The sequence below is a fragment of the Lates calcarifer genome, linkage group LG15 (assembly GCF_001640805.2).
Source record: "Lates calcarifer isolate ASB-BC8 linkage group LG15, TLL_Latcal_v3, whole genome shotgun sequence".
Lineage (NCBI taxonomy): Eukaryota > Metazoa > Chordata > Actinopteri > Centropomidae > Lates > Lates calcarifer.
The window spans coordinates 15541386-15565525 of record NC_066847.1 but is presented as its reverse complement, the minus strand read 5'-3'; the positions used below and the strand labels follow the sequence as shown (position 1 = coordinate 15565525).

Here is a 24140-nt window from a genome sequence, read left to right as displayed (position 1 = left end):
AGTGTCAGTCATGACATTCATTTCAACATTACTCAGAGGAGCTGAGTGTACCTCAGACACAGAGAGGAACATTAATATGAAAACAGCTCTTCATTCTACCTTTCACCTTTATTCAGACATACAATACAGACAATAAAATTATTCATCATACAACATTGCCAACAACTACAACAATCATTTCAACTGTAGCTCACATTTATATTTCCACTGCAGCTGTTTTACTGTCTCAATGTACAGAAACATAGGACTGAGCATGCAATTTATAATCAACATGTCTGCTCTGTCCAGTGTCACATCATGTCACATCATCATGTCAGTGGCTTTGCTGCTGTTTCTGTGGGAACAAGAACTGAGTACTTCACAACAGTAACAAGGTAAAGATATTATAGATATTGATAAAAGATACAATAAACATTAATGAAAGCTACAGTTTGAAAATTGTAACACAAAACTGAAAAAAAACATCTTTTTAATACTTTTTTCCTCATATTTCTTCCAAAAACATTCTTTATCTTGTTTTCTATAAGCATAACTGCAAAACAAATGTTTAGCATCTACAATGCAGCGTAACATTGGTATGAAAAGCAGATTCAGAAGATGGTTGATTTTTGTGATGAAGTTCTGTCAAGCTGCTTAGCTGGGAGGTAGGAATACACTCAGAGCATTGTGAAGCTATTGTACATTCATTTTTTACATTTTTTGTAAACTTGAATCGTTACTTGAGTCTAATATAGAGTGGAGGGGAGAAAGGCAGTATGAGGAGATCAGAGGGCACATTGGCAGAACACAGCAGCTATAATTAATATGAAGGTAGAAGAAAGAGACAGGAGACAGACACAGTGACTTTGCAGTCAAATCACAGCAGAAACTCCTGTGCTACTGGCATATTTGAAGAAGCGGATCATTAATTTTTATCACTAATGCTGCAGCAGGCTGAGGCAGGGCATATAGCAATAACAGAAAATTGGCTGTTGACAGGTAAAGCTATCCAAAGGTTCAGAAGCAGCACAACTTTTCCATACTTACAAATAACAACCAAGATGACATATGTCTGAGGCCATAGACAAATAATGTGTGACTTGTTGAAGGTTAAAAAAATAATCCACCAAAGACTCAGTCAGTCTGCATCAATGCTGTGGCCTACTTCAAATAAACTTACTCACACAGGGATGTCGTCAATCTGAGTTGAATAATGTTTTGATTTACATATATGCATAAACACTTTGTGTGTACTTGGAGATGAGGCACATCCACGATGGAGCAGATTGGGACTGAATCATCTTCGAGTGGCACCAAAATATCTTTGTCCAAAGCTTCAGATTTGGCACAATAACCAGTCACTAAATGTGTAGCCAAGTAGGTGACTTTAATTTAAATGTATATTGTAACAGAATACTCAACCAATTAAGCACTGCACTCCTATAAAGCCCTAACCATACTCCAGGATAGTCAGCTGCAGACTGTCTTTCTATACATACTACAGTCAAGTGGAAGTGTTCCACATGGACCCTTGCAGGATGCAGAAACCACAAACTGGCAGTAACAGTTTTGGACTTGGATGGATTTTCTTTAAAAAAGGGTTGGGTGTGTTATGCTGGTAGCAGCTAATGTAGCCTCAAGGCTCTAGCCTCAAGCAGAAATGAAGAGCAGGCTACAGAGGTCTGGTAAACTGCCTTCTTTCTAACTCCACATCCCCAGAGTTTTTTTTTTTTTTTTTTTTTTTTCATTTTTAAGCTTGTAGTTCCTCAACACCTGTAAACAGACTTTAATGTGGAAAATCTGGTTGCCCTTTAATAAAAGGTGGCCACAGCAAGAGACACCATATGAATATGAGTAATTGTGAACTAGATCTATTTGGTTTTCTACCCAATTGTTGACTTCACTGCCTCCATCATTCATGCTCAACCAATTCTCCAGAGCAGCAGTGGGCAGTCATTATGTGTATGCCAATGCATAATTAAAAGAAAGTATATACACAACCATGTTGAAGGTTTACTAATAAGTAAAGTAAGTAATGGTAGTGAAAATTAGTGATATAGAAATTCTGTCAAAAGAAAGTAATAACTGTTCACTGATTTAAAAAGGAAGGCTAAAGCAGAGGAGTAAAAGAAATATCAGTTAGAATGAAAGGCAGACCAGAAAATAATGTATGTAATAAAGTAGCATTTGTTTTTGTACTTTGTATAACAAGGCATACAGAATAGGAGATAATAGTCTTCCAACATAATGTTCCTACGTCCCCTGTCCAGTCCATATTGGTCAGAAGACAAAATGTGCTTGATTTAACACTGTACTAGCTGAAAGGTGTAATGAACCAATTCTCAGTATATTTTGATAGAATCTCCCATAGTTATACTCCAGTGTCAGTTTCAGTCAATCCATTATATCCATCCTGTCATTGGTCCTCTCAGTCTGTCTCTCTCAGTACTTACCAGTCAGAGCACAGATGTTCGTACAGGCATTTCTCAAGCTGCAACAGCAGATGATTTCCTTAAACGTCTTCCTCATCTCCTGACTCCTGAAGGCATAGATGAGCGGGTCAATTACAGAATTGCACATGATGAGGATGAGATACATGTTGAAGTGGGACATGAAGCACACGCAGTAGAGGTTCCGCGGACAGGAGATCATTAGGATCAGGTGGAGGAAGAAGGGAGCCCAGCAGACGATGAAGATCCCCAGCAGGATGGTCAGCGTGATGGCCCCCTTCATGCTGGTACGCTGGTGGATGGAGTTGTAGCCAGGCAGGGCGGCGATGCGCTTGACGTGTGAACGAGCCAGCATAAACATATGGCTATAGAGGGAGGCCATGATGAGCAGCATGGCAAAAAACATGGAGACAAGGCAGATAATGACAGGGGTGGTGTCTGAGTAGATGATGAAGACGATACCGCAGCCCGTGCAGAAGGTCCAGATTCCCCCAATGATGCAGCCAGCTCTCCTCACTGTCATAATGTTGTGGTATCTCAAAGCATAGAAGATAGTGACGTACCTGTGGATATTAACATATATTAATATCTGAAATAACCCTGTGATTTTTAGCAATCAAGCCTATCTAGTCACTGCAGACAAATGGTTATTGTGTCACTTTGTTTCTGTACGGTTTTACAGAAACAGTGTTCTGATGCATTGCATGTAGTATATATTTATGTATGTATGACTTGTGAAAGACACAGCAACACAAAACAATTAGTTTAATGAGTCCATTTGAGGTGGTACTGTTTACTAATTGGATATCTGCAATGAATACAAAAGGTAGCATCATATCTTTCTTTTAGTGTTTTCACTCTAATTTTACTGAGTGATATCATGGAACTCAAATAAGTCAAATACAAGTAGTTCTCAGCAATCAATGACCAAACCATATAGCATTACCTGAAAGAATGAGCCTCCCAAACTGATGCAACGTTAAAACATTCAGTCTGCTAGTGGCTGCACAATAGTGTTACACAGTGGAGTTTCTTCCCTCACATACTAACTGTCTTTGGGTGAGCACATACTTGTTAAAAGACACGTTTTTTATTTTGCTCTGCCATCAAGTCAGTCACAGAATGAAGCTGCTACCTGAATATTTTGTACGCTTATCATTACTAATAAGCATGAGATTGGAGAGAAGTTTTTTTCTATCTAGTTTCAGTTGGGATGTCAGAACTTGGAGGCAGTCGCACTGGTGCACCCACATGATTCTTGATTTTCACACATTCTGATGGTCACTTTATGCAGTGCCAGCAGTGCTGCAACACTAGCAGCTGAGGTAACGTATCAGAGCACAGAGGACAAGAAAGGATTGTGTTTTGATTGGGCTTATTTTACCTGAGACCGTTCCATTAAAATATGCATGGATTGACACCAGTACCAATCCTTAGGATCATCTCAAGATATCTCTAGTTGAACTCAGAGCAGTATTACATGGCTGGTGCAGGTATAGAGAGACTAAGCTGTATGTGTTTAGCAGTAGTCTCAGGATAGCTAGCTAACTTAGAGTGCTGTTAGATGACAACAGAATGGGGATTTCCACACAGCTGCTTTATTCTACAACACTAAACATCAGTCATTCAATGCCAGGCCATTCACCAGTTATACATTACATACATACAGTAGAATATAGTAATCATAAACTGCACCAACTTGTTACAGAGCCGAGTTCAGTCTGGTGGATGCCAATCAGAGCAGCACCACAGTAAGTCACCACACCGCTCTCAGGCACCACCTTATGTAACTATTTGGCGTTACAGTAGAACCATATTACTAAACTGTGACTGTCACAGCAGCACGAGATATGCTGAGTGTTAGTCTGTAGTATAGGACGAGCTCCAAAAAACACCAGATCCTACATTTCCTATAATGCGACTCCATATTAAGTTTCATTAGACCACCCCTGCATGGTAAACACTCATGTCTTTTGAAAGTCCATACCCCAAGTCACAAGTGCAAGCTAAATATAAGTCTGATGACATCATCAGGGTAATTTTCTCATATTTGAGAAAGGCTCCTCCAGAGACATAGAAAAAATGATGGCATTGTTTTCACAAGCTGACTGCTGCCTCTCATGAACTGAATGTATTAAATCGGTAAAGTGCCCTTTAAAAAAAAAACACACACACACACACACACACACACACATATATATATATATATATATATATATATATATACACACACACACACACACACACACACACACATATATATATATATATAGAGAGAGATCCATTTTAATCAGGTATAATTTTTTTTTTTTGTACTTGTTTAATAGTATGCCTGCCTGGCTGGCAGTTATGCAGAGAGATACATTTTACATTTTAGTATGTTCAGCTGAAGGTCTGTGCACTGACAACAAGGAGAGACTTGATTAAAGAACATTATGCCACAGTACACACTGCCTCCTGGTAATTAGCACAAAATTACAGAGTCCTCTCTACGACCCCTCCTAAAAACATATTATTACATTGTCAGTTCTGTTCTAAGAAATTATTAGAGAACTGTGGGACCTGAAAACCCAGTTATTCTGAGCACCAGCATCTAACTGCTGTTTGCTGTTCACTTACAGTGCACAGGCTCTTTTGTTAGACAAACTTATTTAAGTAATTGTTTTCATGTAACATTAACTAAAATAAAACGGCAACCTTGTGCTGTGTTTTAGGACAAAATGCAATTATGTACAGTGTGCACTCTTGTGAGAATATATTAGTTAAAAATTGAATTTCATTCAAAAGCCTTGAAAGAGCTTCTGCAGATATAATAAGAAACAAGTACACAAGTGTGTATATGTGTACTTCAGTGACTGAAGGTCATACAAGAATGTTAAGCTGGAGATAATAGTGCTTGTATCTATCCATACACACGTCCCTCCATCATTACCTGTCCACAGCAATGGCCAGAAGACTGCACATCGACGCAACGACAGAGATGCAGATCATGGAGTCAAATACATTGTCCATCTGCCGGATGAAGTGGTCCTCCACCACCAGCTGTCTGTTGTTAAGAAGGTAAATGATGATGGTCTCCCAGGCGTTGGACACACTCACAAGCATGTCTGCTACTGCTAGGCTGCAACAAGCAGACAAGTTAAGTCAAACTTTCACAGAGGTGGATATGTATAAATCTGTGCATGTGTTTCCTCCCTATGAATGCAGACCTGTGTAATGACACATATCCATGTCCCAGTGGGCAAACCAGTTAAATGATTTGATGATTGAAGGAATATTACACAATTTATGTAACATTTTCTACTGGCAACCAGCAGACAGAATTGAGGCCAAGGCATTGTCATGGCAATCAAGATGCTAGTCCTAAACATTAGGACATCCACTGTAAATGTCAAAATGTAGAAGCTAGAACAACAACAGAGAAATAGTTAGTGGTATATCAAATTCACATAAATCAGGATTGCTTTTATCAATATCTACTAAAAATATCAAGAGTACTACACATACTACATTATACACTATATACTATAACATTTTTAGGCTATGTTCAGCACCAAATGCCGACATTATCATGTACACAATGATAATAAGCAACGCTAACGCTAATGGTAATGTTTACCATGTACACAATCTTAGGTTAGTGTGTTAGCTTATGGTGAAAAGCCACTGCATTCAAAGAACTGTGCAACATTTCCCCACTTCTCAGTCATCGCCGTGGGCACATCAACAGTCGCAAGCTTTCAATAGCAATCATGTAATTTAGAAAGCCAATGAAGAAGACCACCATAGGTGAACATATCACACAATGTTTCCTCCACCACTTCTTGCTCGTCATGTTAGCCATTTCATTTCCAAACTGGTGGGTAGCTTGTTTATGAGCAAACATACATAAGCAACCTGCACTTCAACAAATGTGATGTTGTGTCAAGCAGCACTTTTTGTTAGTATTTGTAATCCTCAAGGCCAAGGACACAGAATTGAGGGACCCTACAAAGTACAATGACCACCAACTCCTCTACAGGCATGTCTCCAGACCAGGTGACCTGTGACCTGAAGAAAACCTGCACAAGCCATCCACACATAACTGCAACCTCCACGCCATGCTATGTTTATATTATATTATATTATATTATATTATATTATATTATATCCAAAGTCTAAATTGAAATTTTGACAATGGCACCAGATGAAAAGTCAATTAGTTATCAGGATATAATATGTATTAATCCTCCAAAGACCATTAAAGGCTCCACCATATATCATGGCAATCAGTAGTTGCTGGGATACAGTATTTCACTCTGACGCAAAAATGTCAATCTTCACATTGCACATTTACAGTCACTGACAGGTAGTTGCTGTTAATTTCAAAATTGTGTTGCAGGTAATTTTTTGATTTATCAAAGTTGTGACTAGACCCTGAAGTCTACATGTCTGTAGTGATTGCAATCTTACGTGGAAAAAAAACAGGTATATTAAAATGTGTTTTTATCAACTACGATTATCTAAGTATTCTAAGTAGAATTGAAGTGATGAGGTAATTTATTTCCTCTGACATCATATTCTGTGTGATATTTTTGTAGGGGGAAAAGAATAAGCTTACACATCCTACATCATAATTTCTTTGATCTATTGCTGTCAGGTTCAAGATGTGCAAATTATTATCGCTTCTGTAAAAAAGCCTACTAAGTGTAAAAACATCATTGTGTAAATGTTTGCTGTTTTCATTCAGGTCTTGTGTAGTTCAAAATGCTCATAAAGCAGGTGCTTGGAAAATTGAAACCAATTATCTCCTGAAGCACAACTCTCTGGCACAGACTATGGCCACCCATAATTGTTAAACAATTAAGGGTGGCCTTCACAGCTGTCTTGTGCTGAGAAATCAGCTTATCTGATAATGAGCAGAGAGCATGCTTTGTATGACACCAAACACCAGAGGAGCTCTGTCACCCTGCTCTCTTTCTTTCTTAACAACCTATTTAGGTCCATTTTCATCAAAAAATGACACGAATGAGAGAATTCTGATCATAAATCATCAGTTATGTTCATCATGTCAACAAATGAAATGTGGAAAATGTGATCTCTGTGACTTTGACTGTAGTATGATGTTGGTGTCAGTGGGCTGGTTTGAGTATTTCTGAAGCTGCTGAAGTCTGTTTGACATCTCCGGGGTTGTGGCTGTAAGGAATAGGCTAAAAGTCATAGACACTTCCTGGAATACTTCTAAGCAACACATTAATGGAAAACTAATTATACACACAAGTAATCTACTTGTGCCTTAATGATGGTTTTCAGCTGCCAATAGACTTCTCCATATTTGCAGACGGTCAACACTGCAATGATGTCACCATTCTTCCAAAAGATATATGTTTTGATGATGGTGATAGAGAGCACCAACCTGTGAGTCCAAAATCTCCATAAGCAACTCATGAAATCGCTCAGTGACCCCTTGTGCCCCATGGGTGGGAGCATATATAAATGTGTGTGTGTGTCTGTGTGTGTGTGTGTGTGTGTGTGTGTGTATGTACATGTTCAGCAGCAAATCACCTGCAAACAAAGAAGTACATGGGTGAATGGAGGTTCTTGTTCTTTACTATGGCCGTGATGACCAGGATGTTCTCCAGCAGGGAGACGATACCCAGGATCAGAAAGATCTGAGGAGAGAAAAACACAATGTAACAATGAGAGGAGTAGACATGAACAGAGCAGAGGAGTGGTAGCACACTTGCGGTTTCCAACCTCAGAGTTGGGATCCCCCAAGAGGTCACAAGATAAATATGAGAGGTCCCAAGATAATTGACAAGGAAAGAGGAATAAAAAAAAATACTACTATCCAAAAAAGAGTGTTTCACTTCACGTGAACAAAAACCATTAAAATGAATCAGTGGGTGATGGGAAAATCACTCTGTGTTTAAACTGCTTGCAGCTCGTAGACACATGACACATGCAAGGTGTAGGCCCAAGGAAGTGTTAATTGGCTTAAAGGGCTGAAAGCAAAAACAAAAACATTTGCACTTTGGTGTGATTCTCTTTTACTCACTATGTACACAGAAATACAGACCTCTACAGCAATGTGGAGCTGCTCGCATGCTGCAGGTTTGGAGGTGCTGGTCTTGTCTGGTAGCAGCTGTGGGGGCAGGGTGTAGTTTTGGTGATAGTAGGGGTAAGCCCAGGTGGAGTTATCCATCAGCACCTCCTCGTGGAAGGGGGACTCATCAGACGCATTCATCCCTGCTCTCACTCTGGTCCACATCACTGCTGCTCTATTGTTAATGGCATTTCTCAAGCAGGCTGCAAATGAAATTTCACATTATGTTATCCATGTAGAATGTAGAATGTGAATCTTGACTCTGTAGCTCAGATATAATATTTTGTGTGCTGACAAAAACTGATGTCCCTCCACAACTTTAAGTCTATTCTTCAACTTCAACTGCGTTATGTTCTGCTGAGAAACCCACCATAAATCTCTACACAGCTGAGGGGAACTGCAGACTCACCTGATAATTCTTGTTAAGTTTTGTATTGTCATTTGATACATTGTGATTATAAAAATATCAGTTAGCTGATTTAGTGTCACAACTTTATCAAGCTGTAATGTAATATTTAAGGTTATTTGGTGAAACATTAAGTAAACAAGCAACACTTTAATAACATCTCTAAGGGCAAAGTCTGCCATAAAGGGATAGATGTAAATGGCTGCTTTTGGGAAATGCTCTGTGTTCTTTATTTTACTGTAATTATTTTCTTCCTGAGAATTAGCTAAGAAAATCAATACCACTCTCACTGTGGTAAATATCAACCTACAGCCTGTATGCGTAACTCAGCATGAGGACTGGTAATGAGGGAACAATTAACCTACCAGCACCTCTAAAGCTCTCTAGGTTATATGTCATATGTCATTTGTTTAATCCATACAACAATAGAACGTAATCAACAGACTGTGGGGTACAGGGAGTTTTGTGCTGGACAATTTCTTGACAATTCAATTCAGTTCAGTTAAATTTTCATATAGCGCTGAATCACAACAGAAGTTATCTCAAGGCACCGTTCATGTAGAGCAGGTCTAGAGCGTACTCTTTAGATTATTATATTTCTAGAGAGAGACCCAACAGATCCCACAAGGCGAGGAAAAACCTCCTTTTAAGAAGCAGAAACCTCCACAGAGTGCAGTGACTTTCTGGTATCTCTTTGTAGTGTCTCTGCTGGTTGCCTGGTACCCTCACATAATTTGCTAATTAGCTAACTTTGGAGATTCTGGTTGGTGGATTTTATCACCTTGTTACCATAGTGGCTCCCTCCCTGTTTCCAGTCTTCTTTGTGCTAAGCTAAGCTAAGCTAACCAGCTGCCTCAAATTTACTGTACTTTTCATTTAACTCTCAGCAGCTCCTTTACAGTGGACATCTCTTGTGATACATAATGGACTGGCAGCTTATTGTACTGGTTGACATTGGATGAGTTTTGTAACCACTGCTTTCGTGACGCCTGGAAAGATAAGAAGTTTCTGGGGAATTCACTTTATAAAATGACGTAAAACTATCACCGTCATCAAAGGATGGCATTCAAATTTACATGTCTTGAGATAAATTTAGTCTCAGCTGACCAAACATAATGGAACTTAAGTTTGTTTTGAACATTACAGTTTGGTTATGAAAGAAAAGAGATAAGAGGCCCTGGTGTGTCGCTCCTACAGCAAATGAGCAGGCCACAGAGGAGCCTCATTGTTAAGACCATGCCTGCAGCTGATGAGGTGATGAGATGAGATCTGAAAGAGTAGCTTTAACTCCTCCCTGCAGGCATGTGCCTCCCTGTTTCTTAACTCAACTCATGATCGGAATAATGGACTCCCCAGTGGTGTCAAATGACTCAGTTTCAGTTGCTTATATATAGCTTATACAGTCATATGGTACATGAGGCATTCCCCAGAGACGAGATCTGCCAAAAGTGGAACAAAGTGGAATCAAAAAAGAGAGAACGAAGCAAACACACAGATGACAAAATAAAACCATTCATGCAAAGTCAGAGTGATAAACTTAATTTGTTTGCTTCTACATTATTCCCACCATAATCCATGTTTGGACTGCAGTCAGCACATTTCATCAGAATGTCTTCATCTAAATCCTATTACAGAGTGACACAATGAGCTTAGCAGCACAGTAATTATTAACCTTTGCTGCAGGGTTAAATCAGAAAGCTGTTTGAGTAGTTAAGACATTTTACTACATTTTGCTGAACACAATAATTGCAGGAATACGAATAATATTAGTGCATTAGTGCAATTGCATTTGCAACTGATTTTTTCCAGTACATAGTGACACAGCAGTTATCTTAAGCTGTGCACAGATGGGAAGCAATTTCTTGACCTAAAAAGTAAAAGTCATGTTGGCACTATTTACAGTTTCATTAGATGCCAAGTCTACTTCGATGCCATTAAAAGTTTACATTTTCTCAAATGGGTTTATATCAGTATCACATAATATTCTTCCCAAATATACAGAAACTGTTACTGATCTCTCTAACCTGTTATAATGACTGCTAATACACCTATATTTAGTATCCTACTTGTTGATGTTTCCCATATATGATCCTTCACGATGGCAGGAGCCGACGTTATTGACATCTGTCCAACCCACACACACTGATTAAATGATATATAAGGTCGATCTCACATTTCAAGCAGCAACAAACATAAACTAAAATTATTTCATACTTTTATCTAAAAAAAATTGCATACAATTCAATAAATAAAAAAGACTTAACTTTTAATGAAAAGTTTATTTTAATTAATTTTAAAAGTGGACCAAATGGTTCTGCATGGGCTCAGGGAACAACCCAAATTGCTTTTAGTATTGAAAGTGTGTTTGTTCAAAGAGGTCCTAGCAGTCTTGTCCTGTTTTGTCCTATGAAACTAGAAATACTGTAATCAGTCTATCCTCCCATTATTTCACTTTTCAGACTTTTTAAGATTCTCTTGGCTTGTCGTCTTGAGACTGAGTGATGAATAACACACAGCACAGCAGAGAATTTGGTGCATTAGAGGCACTTTATAGTCATAGATTATAGAATGGTAAAGTGCTTCAGGGTGCTAAGGAGTTCCCCATAGTAAGAGTCTGTTTTTGCAGAGACTCACTAACATGTCAGGACATCCTGATCACTTCTTTTTTGGTGCTGATTCTGGTCTCAGTCCTTTCATACAGAGTACAAAATGAGCGTGATCTTATATTAATTTTTACAATATATTTTCCCCACACTATACAGTTGCACAATGCCTGCTTAAAATACAGTGAGTCTAAATTAAAATTAGTTAAGCAATTTAAGTACATATGACAGCTGCGTGGCTCTGCTTTTAGAGATACAACCTATAATTCAAGAGTCAAAAAGTTCTTGGGTTTCTTGTGATATTTTGTATAGTACCTAGAATTGGCCCAGTGGATATTGCTGCAGCTGGGAACACATGGATAGTGGAATAGTTCAGCTAATTTGAAAAAAATGTGTTGTGTCATCAAGGCAGGCAAATCTAGGCATTTTCATATAGCTAGCCTATCAGCTATAAATCCAGATGTCTGCTTCCAGAACAACCCTGTCAAAATCTCCCCACTATGCCCCATTACAACACTGCAGGCCTGGCTCTGAGAGCAAGTGACCTGCTGAGCTGCAAAATATATAAAAATGGCATTTAGTGTCAGTTTCAGTTATATAAGAGTAGCAGTGAAGGAAGAAGCAAGCAGTTGTTGTGCATCTGTTAGGGTGATATTTAGTAGGTGAACACTGTGAACCCTCCCACCCCCTGTAGTGCTGCTGTTAGTTTGGTATTTTCGTAATGCTGAGGTTAATGAGTCTCAATCCTGTCTAGAACATCCTGCTACAAAAGATTCACACCGACATCCTTTCTCATGGTGTAGGCCTTAAGTATCATTGCTCCAGATTAACTTTTTCCACTAGTAGCACTGGTGCTCCTTACAGCACAAAACATGGGAGCATCACTTCCACTGACATGCAATGCAACAAATTCATATTTTTTCTGTCTTAACTATATCACTGATAAATGCTTTGGTTAAAAAAAAAAAAACACCCAAACCCAAGAGCCCAGCTGCAAACAGGAAGCATATTAGTACTGGAGCTCCTAGTTATAATATTTAGTCCCACTGTAACTAACTACAACTAAATGGATGCATTCTGGAGCCCTGAGTATATTCTGAAAGGTGTGTAAAGAAAAATTTGGATAGTACAGTGCATTCAGAAAGTATTCAGACCCCTTCAATTTTGCAGCCTTGTGCAAAAATATTTTTTCTCCTCATCAATCTACACTCAATACCCCATAATAACAAAGAAAAAACAGAATCTTAGAACTTTTTGCAAATTAATGAAAAAGGGAAAAATTGAAATATCACATTGACATAAGTATTCAGACCCTTTACTATGACAATTTAGCTCAGCTTCCTCCCAATTCACTGCATCATCTTTGAGATGTTTCGTCATCTTGGTTGGAGTCCACCTAAAATTCAATTGATTGGACATGAGCTGGAAAGGCATACACCTGTCTATATAAAGTCTCACAACTGACAATACATATCAGAGTGAAAATTAAGCCATGAGGTTGAAGGAACTGCCTGCAGAGCTCAGAGACAGGATTGTGTCGAGGCACACAACTGAGGAAGAAAACTTTCTGCGCATCGTCTGTTTAGACAAACAATCATCCACACTCACATTCACACCTACAGGCAATTTAGAGTCAACAATTAACCTGCATGTCTTTGGACTGTGGGAGGAAGGAGAACCCAGAGAGAACCCACACAGGCACTGGGAGAACACACAAACATACAGTCAATGTAGTTCATTTGAAAGGATGTATACACAGTTTGTATCTGGTTTCACTTATTAATACAATAATATTATGTAATATAATTACAGTATAATTTACTGATATATTTCAGTTGTATTTTTGACTTGTCTGATAACCCTTTATTACTTTTTGTGCCTTTTGGGGCTGCATATGCAACATAAACCTGTGTGATTTCTGGTTTTTTTAATTGTGAAATTTATTCCTTAACATGCACAAATTAAAAAGGACAGTCATGCTGAATGCTTGTCATCTGTCAGCATTTAAAGGCTCACAGTGAAGCAGAGAGCTAGTCCTGGTGAGCATCTTCTCACTCTGATCTGCATGGACAGGACAAGTGAAAGCCGATCCAGCACCCCTAACTTAGAACACTGACATTCCAATCTGCAGCTGATCCCATGATGTACTGACTCCAATGATAATGACACGGACAACAGCAAAATGTGACAGTCATGAGGACTTTTTCTAAGGTTGCCATGGTTACACTAACATAGTGTTAAATGACATTTTCTTTTTCTCCCAAATGTAACAGCATTATCATCATTCAAATCATGATCAAGAATTTACTGACTTGTACCCTCGGTCAGTCAGTGCTAATTGATTCTGCTGATAGCAACCACCACCTGAATCACCTATTATGACTTTGTACTGAGATACTTAGAACACACACACACAAATATATATATATATGTGAACTAGAAGAGCATAATGTGGATATGAGGAGAAACATACAGAAAAGATGAATGTCATAATGTAATCCAAATAATACTATATAACTGAATTAAGCTTGTGTATGGTGGTTTTTGTGCCTCCAGCAGGAGATGATTTTATCAGGAGCCCTGATTTGGGTCACTCAGTGAAAAGACAGCTTCTCATCACACTGAGTGATGCTCACTGCTGCTGCTTTGCCACAGTGGGGACTATTCTTTGTAGGGAAAAAAAAAAATTCTCCAGACAGTTATTATAGCATCAGCAACACACAACACACTGAAAAAGCACAGCATCTCCTGCACAGTGGGGGTGGCATTTATTAATTTTTCCCTTTGCTAATGAATCAGTGGTCTCTAAGCTTTTACTGTGTTCATCTTCTTAGTTTTTGTACCACAAAGGGAGACACTCTGCTTACAGGGCTGTAGTAACTTAAGCTAAAGAAAATGTACATCTGGCAAGATGCCATTAGACTGAGCAACCTCTCTGTGTTTGCGTTTCCACAGGAAGGAGCAGAAGATCTAAAAGGGAGGTATAGCTGTGAAATCAATCATATATAAGTCACAGTAAATCATAGCCTCAGCAAATAGAATTAATGCATATGATCATGGTGACCTAATTTCTCAACAGACATGAGGACTGTACTGTTTGACAGGAGGAGCTTGGAGAGCGCTTTGAGATACATTTTTTTGGCAGTATTTCATTTTGAATACACATGCTGCACAGCTTTGAATCCATTTAAGACAATAGCTATAAAAACTGTTTAATTTCTATGGTGAACTATCCTTTCATGGACAGTGTGTGGACAGTGTTTGTTATGATGCAGAGTTTCAAAAACACAAATAAAGGTACTTTCCTTTTTATCCCTTGTAGGATTTAATGGGGATTTATGAGTTTTTAATAAAATGTATGAAATTTTTTACATGATATGTGGATTTAGTTGTTGATCTTTTTATACTATTGTTGTCACCAAGACTTCCACTACAAAAAGTAGAAATACCATCCTAATGTCACAAAACAATATCATGCAGTTGCTACATGTTCAGTCGTATGATCCTGAAAATCCTGTAAATTCAGTACAAAAACTGCAAATCACAAACATGAAGTTTCCAGCATATAAAACCACAGAGGATAAAAATAATAATCAAGTATGACAATGTCACAATAAAATCACAGACACACCTGAGGTCCCTATCAGCCTATGTAATCAGCTATGACCAGCTACGAACTGTATGTGACAGTTTTGTTAAAAAATAATGTAAAAATGCAAAGATGTCTTCTGGAGAGACAGAGCTAAAAAATGACTCACCTCTTTCAGGAGCTATGACACATCCTTCCCACAAGTGGCTCAGATGGACAGTATGATACCTCTGTGGAACACCAGACCTGTGGATTTACGCATTGTGAGTGTGGAGATGCTGAGCTGTGAAAGAGACAGACAGAGAGAGTGAGAGAGGGAGAGAGAGAGCGAGAGACGGAATGAGAGATAGAGAGAGAGAGAGAGAGAGAGAGAGAGGGAGGGAGGGAGGGGGAGGGGGGGGAACAGCATGGACACGACATGCAGCTACTGCCAGCAATGTTTAGCCATCCTCTTCACAGTAGGTTGAAAGAAGCAGCAATCAAAAGCACAGAGCTTTCTCTGTGTTGAAAAGACTCTGTCTGTGAGGGACGCCATCTTAGAAGAATTTAGCTCTTATATGTGACTTGATGCAGAACTCCAGCCTGCAGTGTATAGAAAATGAAAGACAAAGCAAGCAGCAATTGCACGGGTGTCAGAGACAGATTTAGAAGAGAGTAAAGGCTTTTAGTTAAAAGACATTTGTACTGTGCTTATGCTCATTAAATATTTATCTTATCACCAGCAGTCTCACATTTTTAATTATGAAATTATCAGTTTGTATGAGTTTATATCGTACCTCCCAGCATTCCATGGTACAACAGATTTATAGCTATAAATCTCATATGTGTTTCTGCATTGTCATTGTGTTTTACATGTATAACTACATTTTTTTTCAAATTCCATTACTTATTTATGAAGTTGTATGTTGTTGTATTTTTAAATTATGGACTTTACCATTTAATAGCTTGATTCCCCTGCAGAATAAATATATCTGAATACTTTCTGCTAATACAATCAGCACAAAAATTAAAGAGAAGTTATATATAATAGATTTTTCCAGTGTTTTGCACTATGAATGAAATCAAGTTGTTTCAGAGGCAGCTGGCTTGGTTGTGTTTGGCTTTTTTATCCTACACATTCACCATAAAGGCTGCTTATTTTGTTTCATCTCATACATGCAGCAAAAGAGGCTTTTATTAGGGATTAGATTTGTTTTGGAATTACAAAACAGAATCTCCCATGGATGAAACAAGAAATTTTAATCAAATTGAGATTTGAAATCATTTTATGAACTTAGACAGTATTTTTTTATTCTTTTAGGCAGACTTCACAGTCAATGAATGTTCATCAGAAAGCTGTAAAATTATTTATGGTGCACCTCAAAGTTCAATTTTAGGTCATACTTTTTTAACCTTTCCATTCTGCAACTTGGAAATGTCATCAGGAGGCACGGCATCAATTTCCACAGTTATGTTGATGACACACAACTTGACATTCCCATGTCTCCTGATGGCCCAGGGCCAATCAATGCCCTTTTTATGTCAATCACACTGGCAACACCTGTGGTTGGAGGGATTATGTTTATTATGCATATTCTTTCATCTATATTAATCAAAAGTCATTTGCATTGTGTACAGGGAAATATGACCATTAAATTGTAAATATATGTTTTAAAGTTATTGTGTGTGTGTGTGTGTGTGTGTGTGTGTGTGTCTGCAGTACCCCAATTATTATTTCTGATCTTACTTAAATATATCTTTTAGCATTACATTATTTTATCTTTGTTGTCTCATCTTTATCTCTGTTTTCCTTTTGATATCCCATTTGATATTTTTTTCATTTCAATACATCGCTTTTCAGTGTTTTATTATTTTATCTTTATTATTTTATCTTTGTTTTGTTTTGTCTTGTTTTGCTTTTTTTTTTTTTTTTTTTACTTGAACAATTACAACATTTTGTAATTTACTGTGAGTAATTAACATTGGTCTGTTCATCAAAGTGAGTCAGCATTAATTGATGGCAAGGAAACTTCAAAGGACTAGAAGGCCTGTCATGACATATCTACAGTGCATCAATCTGCTAAATCTGCTAAGCAGCCATTATCACAATCAAAAGAGCCTTGATCTGAGGATCTGCTTAATGATATCACTGGTGATGTCTCAAGTCTTTCTGCAGATGTCCACTTTGTACTGTATGATCAAGTATGCAAAATTTCAACTCCAGACCAGGGCGTGCCCTGAGGAATGGATCTGTGTGTAGAGATTTCTAGGTTCACTGTGATCAGAGTCTCAGGTTCTGTCACGTCTATCTTGAAAAGTGCCTCAGAGCATTCAAGCAAGTTTTCTGTAAAACAGCAAGAAGCTACTGCTGATGCTGCTGCAAACTGCTGTTCTGGAAAAACAAGAAAAGGTACAATTGGAAATATAATACCTAGAAGAGGAAGTTAAAAAGAGGCTGATCAAGAGGCAGCAGCTGCAAAGCACTGTTTAGAATGAGAGGCAGAAGAAGTGAAACGAAGAATAACAAATAACAAAGAGAGGGAGAAGACACTATAATTAAAGTTCATCTAGAAGAAGAACATGCAGCTTTACAAAAGACTCTGGAGGAAAAATGGACAAAGTTAAGTATTTGGAGATCTTGCAAGGATGTGAGGATGCAGGTGTACAGTCATGTGAAGGCCACAGAAGAAGAGTTTAAAGACATGCTAGAACATAAGACAATAGCAGATAACCAAGTGTGTGCTCCTACAACTCTGCTGTCCCATATGTCTCCCCAAAGCTATGACCACCTAAAATTAAAGTACAGCATAATTCTTTGAGGTGCTGGCTGGTGCTTTAAGTGCCGACAGAATTCCAGTCCCTGAACTTTTTGTATTCAGTGGGGATTCACTGAAATACAATAACTGGAAAAGCTCTGTTGAAACTCTGATTGATCAGAAGAACATTCAAGACGAGATATACTACAAATACGTAAATGAACAAGCTAAGAAAGTACTTGAAGGCTATTTCCTACTCAGAACTGAATTTGCCTGTGTTGCTACATGGGAGAGCTTGGAGGAGAGATATGGAAACCCATTTGCAACTGCAAACAAACATACAATGACAAGCTCCAAGTGTGGCCCAAGGTGGTATCTAAGGACAGCTTTGAACTCAGAGAGTTTGACAATTTTATCTGTAGTTTCAAGGCTTTCATGATTTACATCAAGTCACAAAAACAGAAGCAGAAAACAGAAAAATCCTTTCAAAGTTACCAGACTAGTTAACAGCAACATGGAAGCAGAAGGTTATTGAAGTACAAGAAGAAAGTAACCAATTCTTTTCCTTCAGCCAATTTGTCAAATTTCTGACAGGGGAATCAAAAATTGCTTGCAACCTGTCACATCACTGTGACTGAAACAAAGTGAGGTTGAAAAACCAAAAGGCCAAAGACAACAAAGAAACAGCAAAGATACTGACCACAAGTTCCCATGAAAAGATTGTCACATCATGCTTGTTCTGTGAGAAGACTGGGCATACTTTGCACAAATGCAGGAAGTTCATGGAAAATGCAGTTCCAGACCAAATAAAATGTATTTAAACTGAAAGGCTATGCTTTGGATGTCTCAAGTCTGGTCACCACTCAAAGATCTGCAACAGTAGGAGTGTCTGTGACATGTGCCACAAGCAGCATCCTGCCTGTCTGCACGAGGAGTGAACCAAAGAAGAACAAAGTCCACCACAAGCCAAACAAAATTCAAATCAAATAAAGACAAGTACAAGTCAAGAGAAGCACGAACAAAGATCTTCCTACTGGCAGTCTATATGCACAAGTTTACTCCAACCAACAGAAGTTATGTACCAACAGATAAAACACCAACGACTAGACAAACTCCCATCTAAAGTACCTCCAAGAAGAAATCACACATCTATAGGACTGCAAAGTAGGTCTGTTCATTGAGTACAACTGCTCACAGGGCTTGTGTCAAGCAAAGATGATCAACCTTACGCACAGTGTACAGACGCACAGAGTACTGTTGGCCATGGAAACCCATGTCTAGACTATGGTAATGCTATTGGAATTAGCCATCCCATGGTGGTGAGACAAGTGACACCAGGTATGGAGCCTTCTGTCAATCTCAAAACTTCTAAGAAAAATTTGGAGAAGATGATCATATGTCTCAGGAAGACTTCAAGCTTGAAGTTATCACACAAATGGACAATGGTCATTATGAAATGCCATTAGCATTCAAAGATGAAAGACCAAAATTACCCAACAACAAGACATGCAATGCAGACTTTATGGATGACATCATTTCACCTGGTGATGCAGAGAAGGTCCTTGAGGATGAAACTGACAACAATCCAGCTAGGTACATACCACATCACTGAATGTATCATCTGCAGAAACCAGTAAAAATATGTGCAGCATCAGTGACCATCTACTCACTCATCCTGACTTGACAAATGCATTGGTGGGTGTCCTATGCTGCTTCTGAAAAGGTTCCATTGCAGTCATGTGTGACATTAGAGACTGAACCATGACAATTTTTGCAAGTCACATCCCTGGCCAAGAGGCTCTCAGTGGGAAAAACAATGAACGCCTACATATCTTTGCCTCTCACTGAGTATCATAGACATTTTAAGGACTAGATATATTTTTGTAGAAAGCAAAATAATAAGAAAGAAAACATAATGGTTATATATTAATTAAAAGTCTTAACAGCTTTAGCTTCTTCGTGAGCTCATAAACAGTAATGTGTGTTTGTTTTATGGAGTTTTTAATCAAGGTTTTCTTCCTGGAAATTTCCATGATGATGGAAATTAATTCAAGCTCCCCATATCCTGTTCTCTGTGAAGAAGTGAAACTTTTTACTTTTAACTTCAAAGCCTACAGTGAATTAAGAGAGTTTGATTTTTGAGTATTATATTAAAGCAAGACTGAATTTTTTTTTAATTTTTAAAGAAGTGGTAGCACACCATTCTCTTTGTATTATAGTGAGCAAGGATGAGTTTTCGTCTTTGCTCCTACTGGCATAAATGGGTTGCCATAAAACTCCACAACAACAGTACAGTCAAATAGATGATGATGTCTTGAAATTACAGCACAAGAGAGGAGTTTAGTCAGTTTTATAACTTGCATCAGAACCACAGAAAAACATGTTTATTCACTAAATGGATATCATGCATCTCTTGTGAAACTAAATAGAAGCTGGAGCTAAAACAAGGAAGTATTGAGCCTTGTATTCACAGGACATTATGTTACACAGTGAAATACCTTATCTGTCCTCAGCTGACATGAGAAGCTAATAAACATGAAATGAAAACTATGCTCCCATAATGCCGAATGCATTTCAATGCGTAGAAAAAGCAGCAATCATCCTCATTTCACAAGGCTTTCGACTTTCAATCATGCTTACTACTTTTGCTGAGTTGCTCCAGAAAGGACCTGCTAAATAGAGTCCTACCTACCAGGCCAGTTGTGGCTGATTGTAGCTTATCATATGGTGGCCAAAAAGTAACACGCTATTCAGTACAGAATTGGCAGACATATGTTTAATGTCATTGGGAAACAGTGTCTCTGTGTCTTAGTGTCCGTTTGTCCACCAGAAATATGGACAAGTTTTCAACTGTAAACTGTTGCACTCAGGATGTATCTCAACCACATTTCTCTGATGAGGAAATATATGGAATCCTTGTTAAAAATGATTAGGTTATGTATATATCTTAAAACAAAGCTTAATATCAGTATAAGCCTTAAAAATTCTTGAAGTTGTCTGTCTGACTTTTTTTTTTATGTTTTACTGAATACTAAGACTTATATTAAGAGTAATATGAAAAGGGTCACTAGTAGAGACAAACCCACAGAGAATTATCATCACTCTATGGAGTGTTTTAATCTCTTTCTCCTGATTGTTTTGGTTTTACAGATCGTAGGTTTAGGGTTTATTTTACACTCACTGCTATAACCAATCTGATTCCAGCAGCATGCAGCCATTTTTGGATGAAAAACATTTACATCACAGTCTTGTACTCGCTACCAAACATATCTGAAAAAGATTATGGCTCAGTCACTAACAGTATGATTACCACAGCGGCAGCTTGTGTCTCACTGCAGCAAAGAAGATCTTGTTGGTATGACATTGTGGTTTATAATAACAGCCTGATGGCAGGAGCCTGGTGCACAAGGAAAGTAAACCAAACGAACAAAAAGTTTATTCACGGAGCATTTGGTTCAAAAGAAAATACAGTGAATACACTTTAATGGTTTGTATCATTATATATTCAGTCTCAACTGCTGAATAAAAGCTAGGAGGCAGCCTGCTTGGAGTGTGTTTTAGACGAGGTGATGGACTGATTTTTATCCTATTGAGCACCACTGTCTGCTGGCTGCTGATTGACAACAGTATTACATTTGCATATAAAACACCACCTCAAATTCTGTGAAGTAGGCTGAGAGTGTTTCGCTTTTTAGATTGAAGATCACCCTGCAAGCTCTTCAGCCCTCACTCACATCACTGACATTTTCCCTGCACTAGCTTCCTTTTTAACTGGTTGTGTTACAGGGTGCCTGCTTTTCCTCTTCCCTTTTTTGGTTGCATTTCTGCTCTGTGCTCCTCTTCTCTTGTGTTTCTTTTTTTCACTTCTATTTCTTTCTGTGTTTTTATTGTGTACATCTGTGTGTGAAACCTGGGTGTCACATTCTGGCTGCCTTCCATCTTTCCACCTGCACATCTGTTCCTGATCACCTCAACAACTTACCAAGACTCTACAGTATATAAAGACTGGCTTTTCATTCTGCTCGTTGCCAGATGGATAACCAACATCCGCCCTGCTTTTTGAACCTCATTCATTCCTGTTTCTCTGTGCCTCAGGTCCTGTTGGCCAGTCCTGAATCCTGCCTCACTCAGCTCACCAGTTCATCTATGAATGCCAGCTCAAGATCCTGAACTCAGTCTACCTAGAATCATGTCATTCCTGGACTGCTGCCTGTCCTGCTCTCCAGCCAATGTAGCCCAAAATCCAGAATCAAACCCCCAAAAATAATAGTAGTAGTAGTAATCATAATAATGAACAAACACTTTATAAAATTTAAATCTGTGTCTGAATTCTACTGCTCCAAAACTTCAGTCCAACACAACAGGTTGTTATGGTTGTAAACAGGTGCTACACTCTCACAGCTCTCATGTCTGTCTATGTATCAAACAACTGGCAACTGTTTTCAGTGAAACATGTGGATAAACCCACGGTACCCTTCCTCATCAACAGAAGACAGACAAAGTTAGTGACTAACTGGTGCACACAGTGAAACATTTAGAAGCTAAAGAGCCAGATATTTTCCTCTGTGGCAGGTGCAGTGAAACAGACACTGAGTACTGGACTAGATTTATCATGTGCCCACATGACCCCAAATGCTAATTTTGATTTGTATTTACTGGATATGTAAAAAGGCAACAGCTAACAAATTTACCATCCCCATTATATATATGGTGATGATAATTACAGTTGTGTTTACAGCTTTTTGCACTGCCCCAAGTGTCCCAAAATCAGTTATTTATATGGTGGTGTTAGCACACAGTTATTCATAGAGCAACATTATTGTTTATTTGAAGTCATGTTTCTGGTCACCTCATGAATGTTAGTCCAGTGTTCCCTCTCTTTTAGCTCTGTTTTGGTCTCTACCAACTTCTATGGGAAATACCTGTCTCTTTACCTGCTTAATAAATGCTTCAATATGTTAACCAGGAAGTTGTAAACTCTGAAAACAGTTTCCTGCTGCAGCCAAAACTAAAACTGTGAGAGAAGTAAAACAGTAAAATTACAGGCAGAACACAGAAGCTCCACAAAACCAAGGGGAGCCGCAGATTCACTCGATAATTCTCTTTAAGTTCATCACTGTGTGCGATCCATTTCACCTTCATACACTTTTACATTGTCATTGTCTTGCAGATAAATTATCCCATATTCTCTAAAAGATGCTAGGCTTTGGAGAAATTTTCTCTTTGTCCATTTATTGGAAATCTGTTGAGTTTAATTCAACATGACATTATTTAGGACCATGAATGCTGTGGCCAAAGTATTAAATATTTCATCTTTACATTGTTGCTATCAGTTTTCTCATTGACTCACTTATTGTGATACACTGTTTCTAACTGTAGCTTTTCCAAGTCTCTGGAACACTACTACAGGGATGAACACCATTTCCTCATTTGCTGTTTAAATTGGCTGTTTTATTGCTTGGTCGACAATATCCCAGGTGCTCAGTTGAGTTTATCTGATGATCCCTTGTGCCCTGCAGATGGGGACATTTTCTGTTTTATAGCAGAAGGAAAAGTATAGTATTATTATATATAATATTCTCTGTAAGTACAAAACTCTCTTAGAATGAGGCCCTCCTGGATTTAACAACTATACAAACACCTATAATACTAAAACTAAATCAAAAAAGTGTATTCTTCAACAAATACCTCTGTAATGCTCTTAATACTTCATAAAGATCAACAGAACTCTAATTTTCTGTTATTCCAGATATCTGCATACTACAACACACTGTACATGTACAGTTGGTGGCTGACCAGCATCACAATATCAGATTCCTACTAATACTGCCAGCTCCGTGCCACAATCCTACCTTATCTCATACATCGCTTTCACCCCAGTTGCTCTAAAGGATTCACAAAGGAATCCCTCCAGTCACAAACTCATTTCTTTTACCTTTAGCTCATGTTATTCTGTGTGACTGAGATTCAGGAATACAGCATGACCAGATTTTTCTCTGCTTGCGATTAGATAAGATAACAAATGGTCCATTTAAAGATTGCATGAAATGTTAACATACATGAGATGCTTTTAATATGTGTGTGCAATCTATAAAACACAAAAAGGCAGTCATCCATATGCACAATGTTGTACTTTATTCTTGCAGACTAATGCACAATTCAGGACTTGTACACCTCATGACAATATGTACTCACTGAGCATTTAATCAGGAACAGCACACTAATACAGGGTAAGGCTATGTTTTACTCTCAAAAAAAACCCAAATTCTTCATGGCATGGATTCTGCAAGATG

General features: G+C 38.3%; 1 protein-coding gene across 1 annotated transcript; it reads right to left on the bottom strand.

Annotated features, from left to right (window-relative positions):
• Positions 1 to 89: 89 nt before the first annotated feature.
• Positions 90 to 15435, bottom strand: mc5ra (melanocortin 5a receptor). Its single transcript, XM_018665681.2, has 5 exons — positions 15282 to 15435; positions 8488 to 8717; positions 7974 to 8080; positions 5362 to 5550; positions 90 to 2992 (listed from the first exon to the last, which is right to left on the bottom strand). Exons 2-5 carry the CDS (start codon positions 8677 to 8679, stop codon positions 2422 to 2424), a joined length of 1059 nt encoding a protein of 352 aa, XP_018521197.1. The 5' UTR covers positions 8680 to 8717; positions 15282 to 15435; the 3' UTR covers positions 90 to 2421.
• Between the last annotated feature and the right edge of the window lie 8705 nt (positions 15436 to 24140).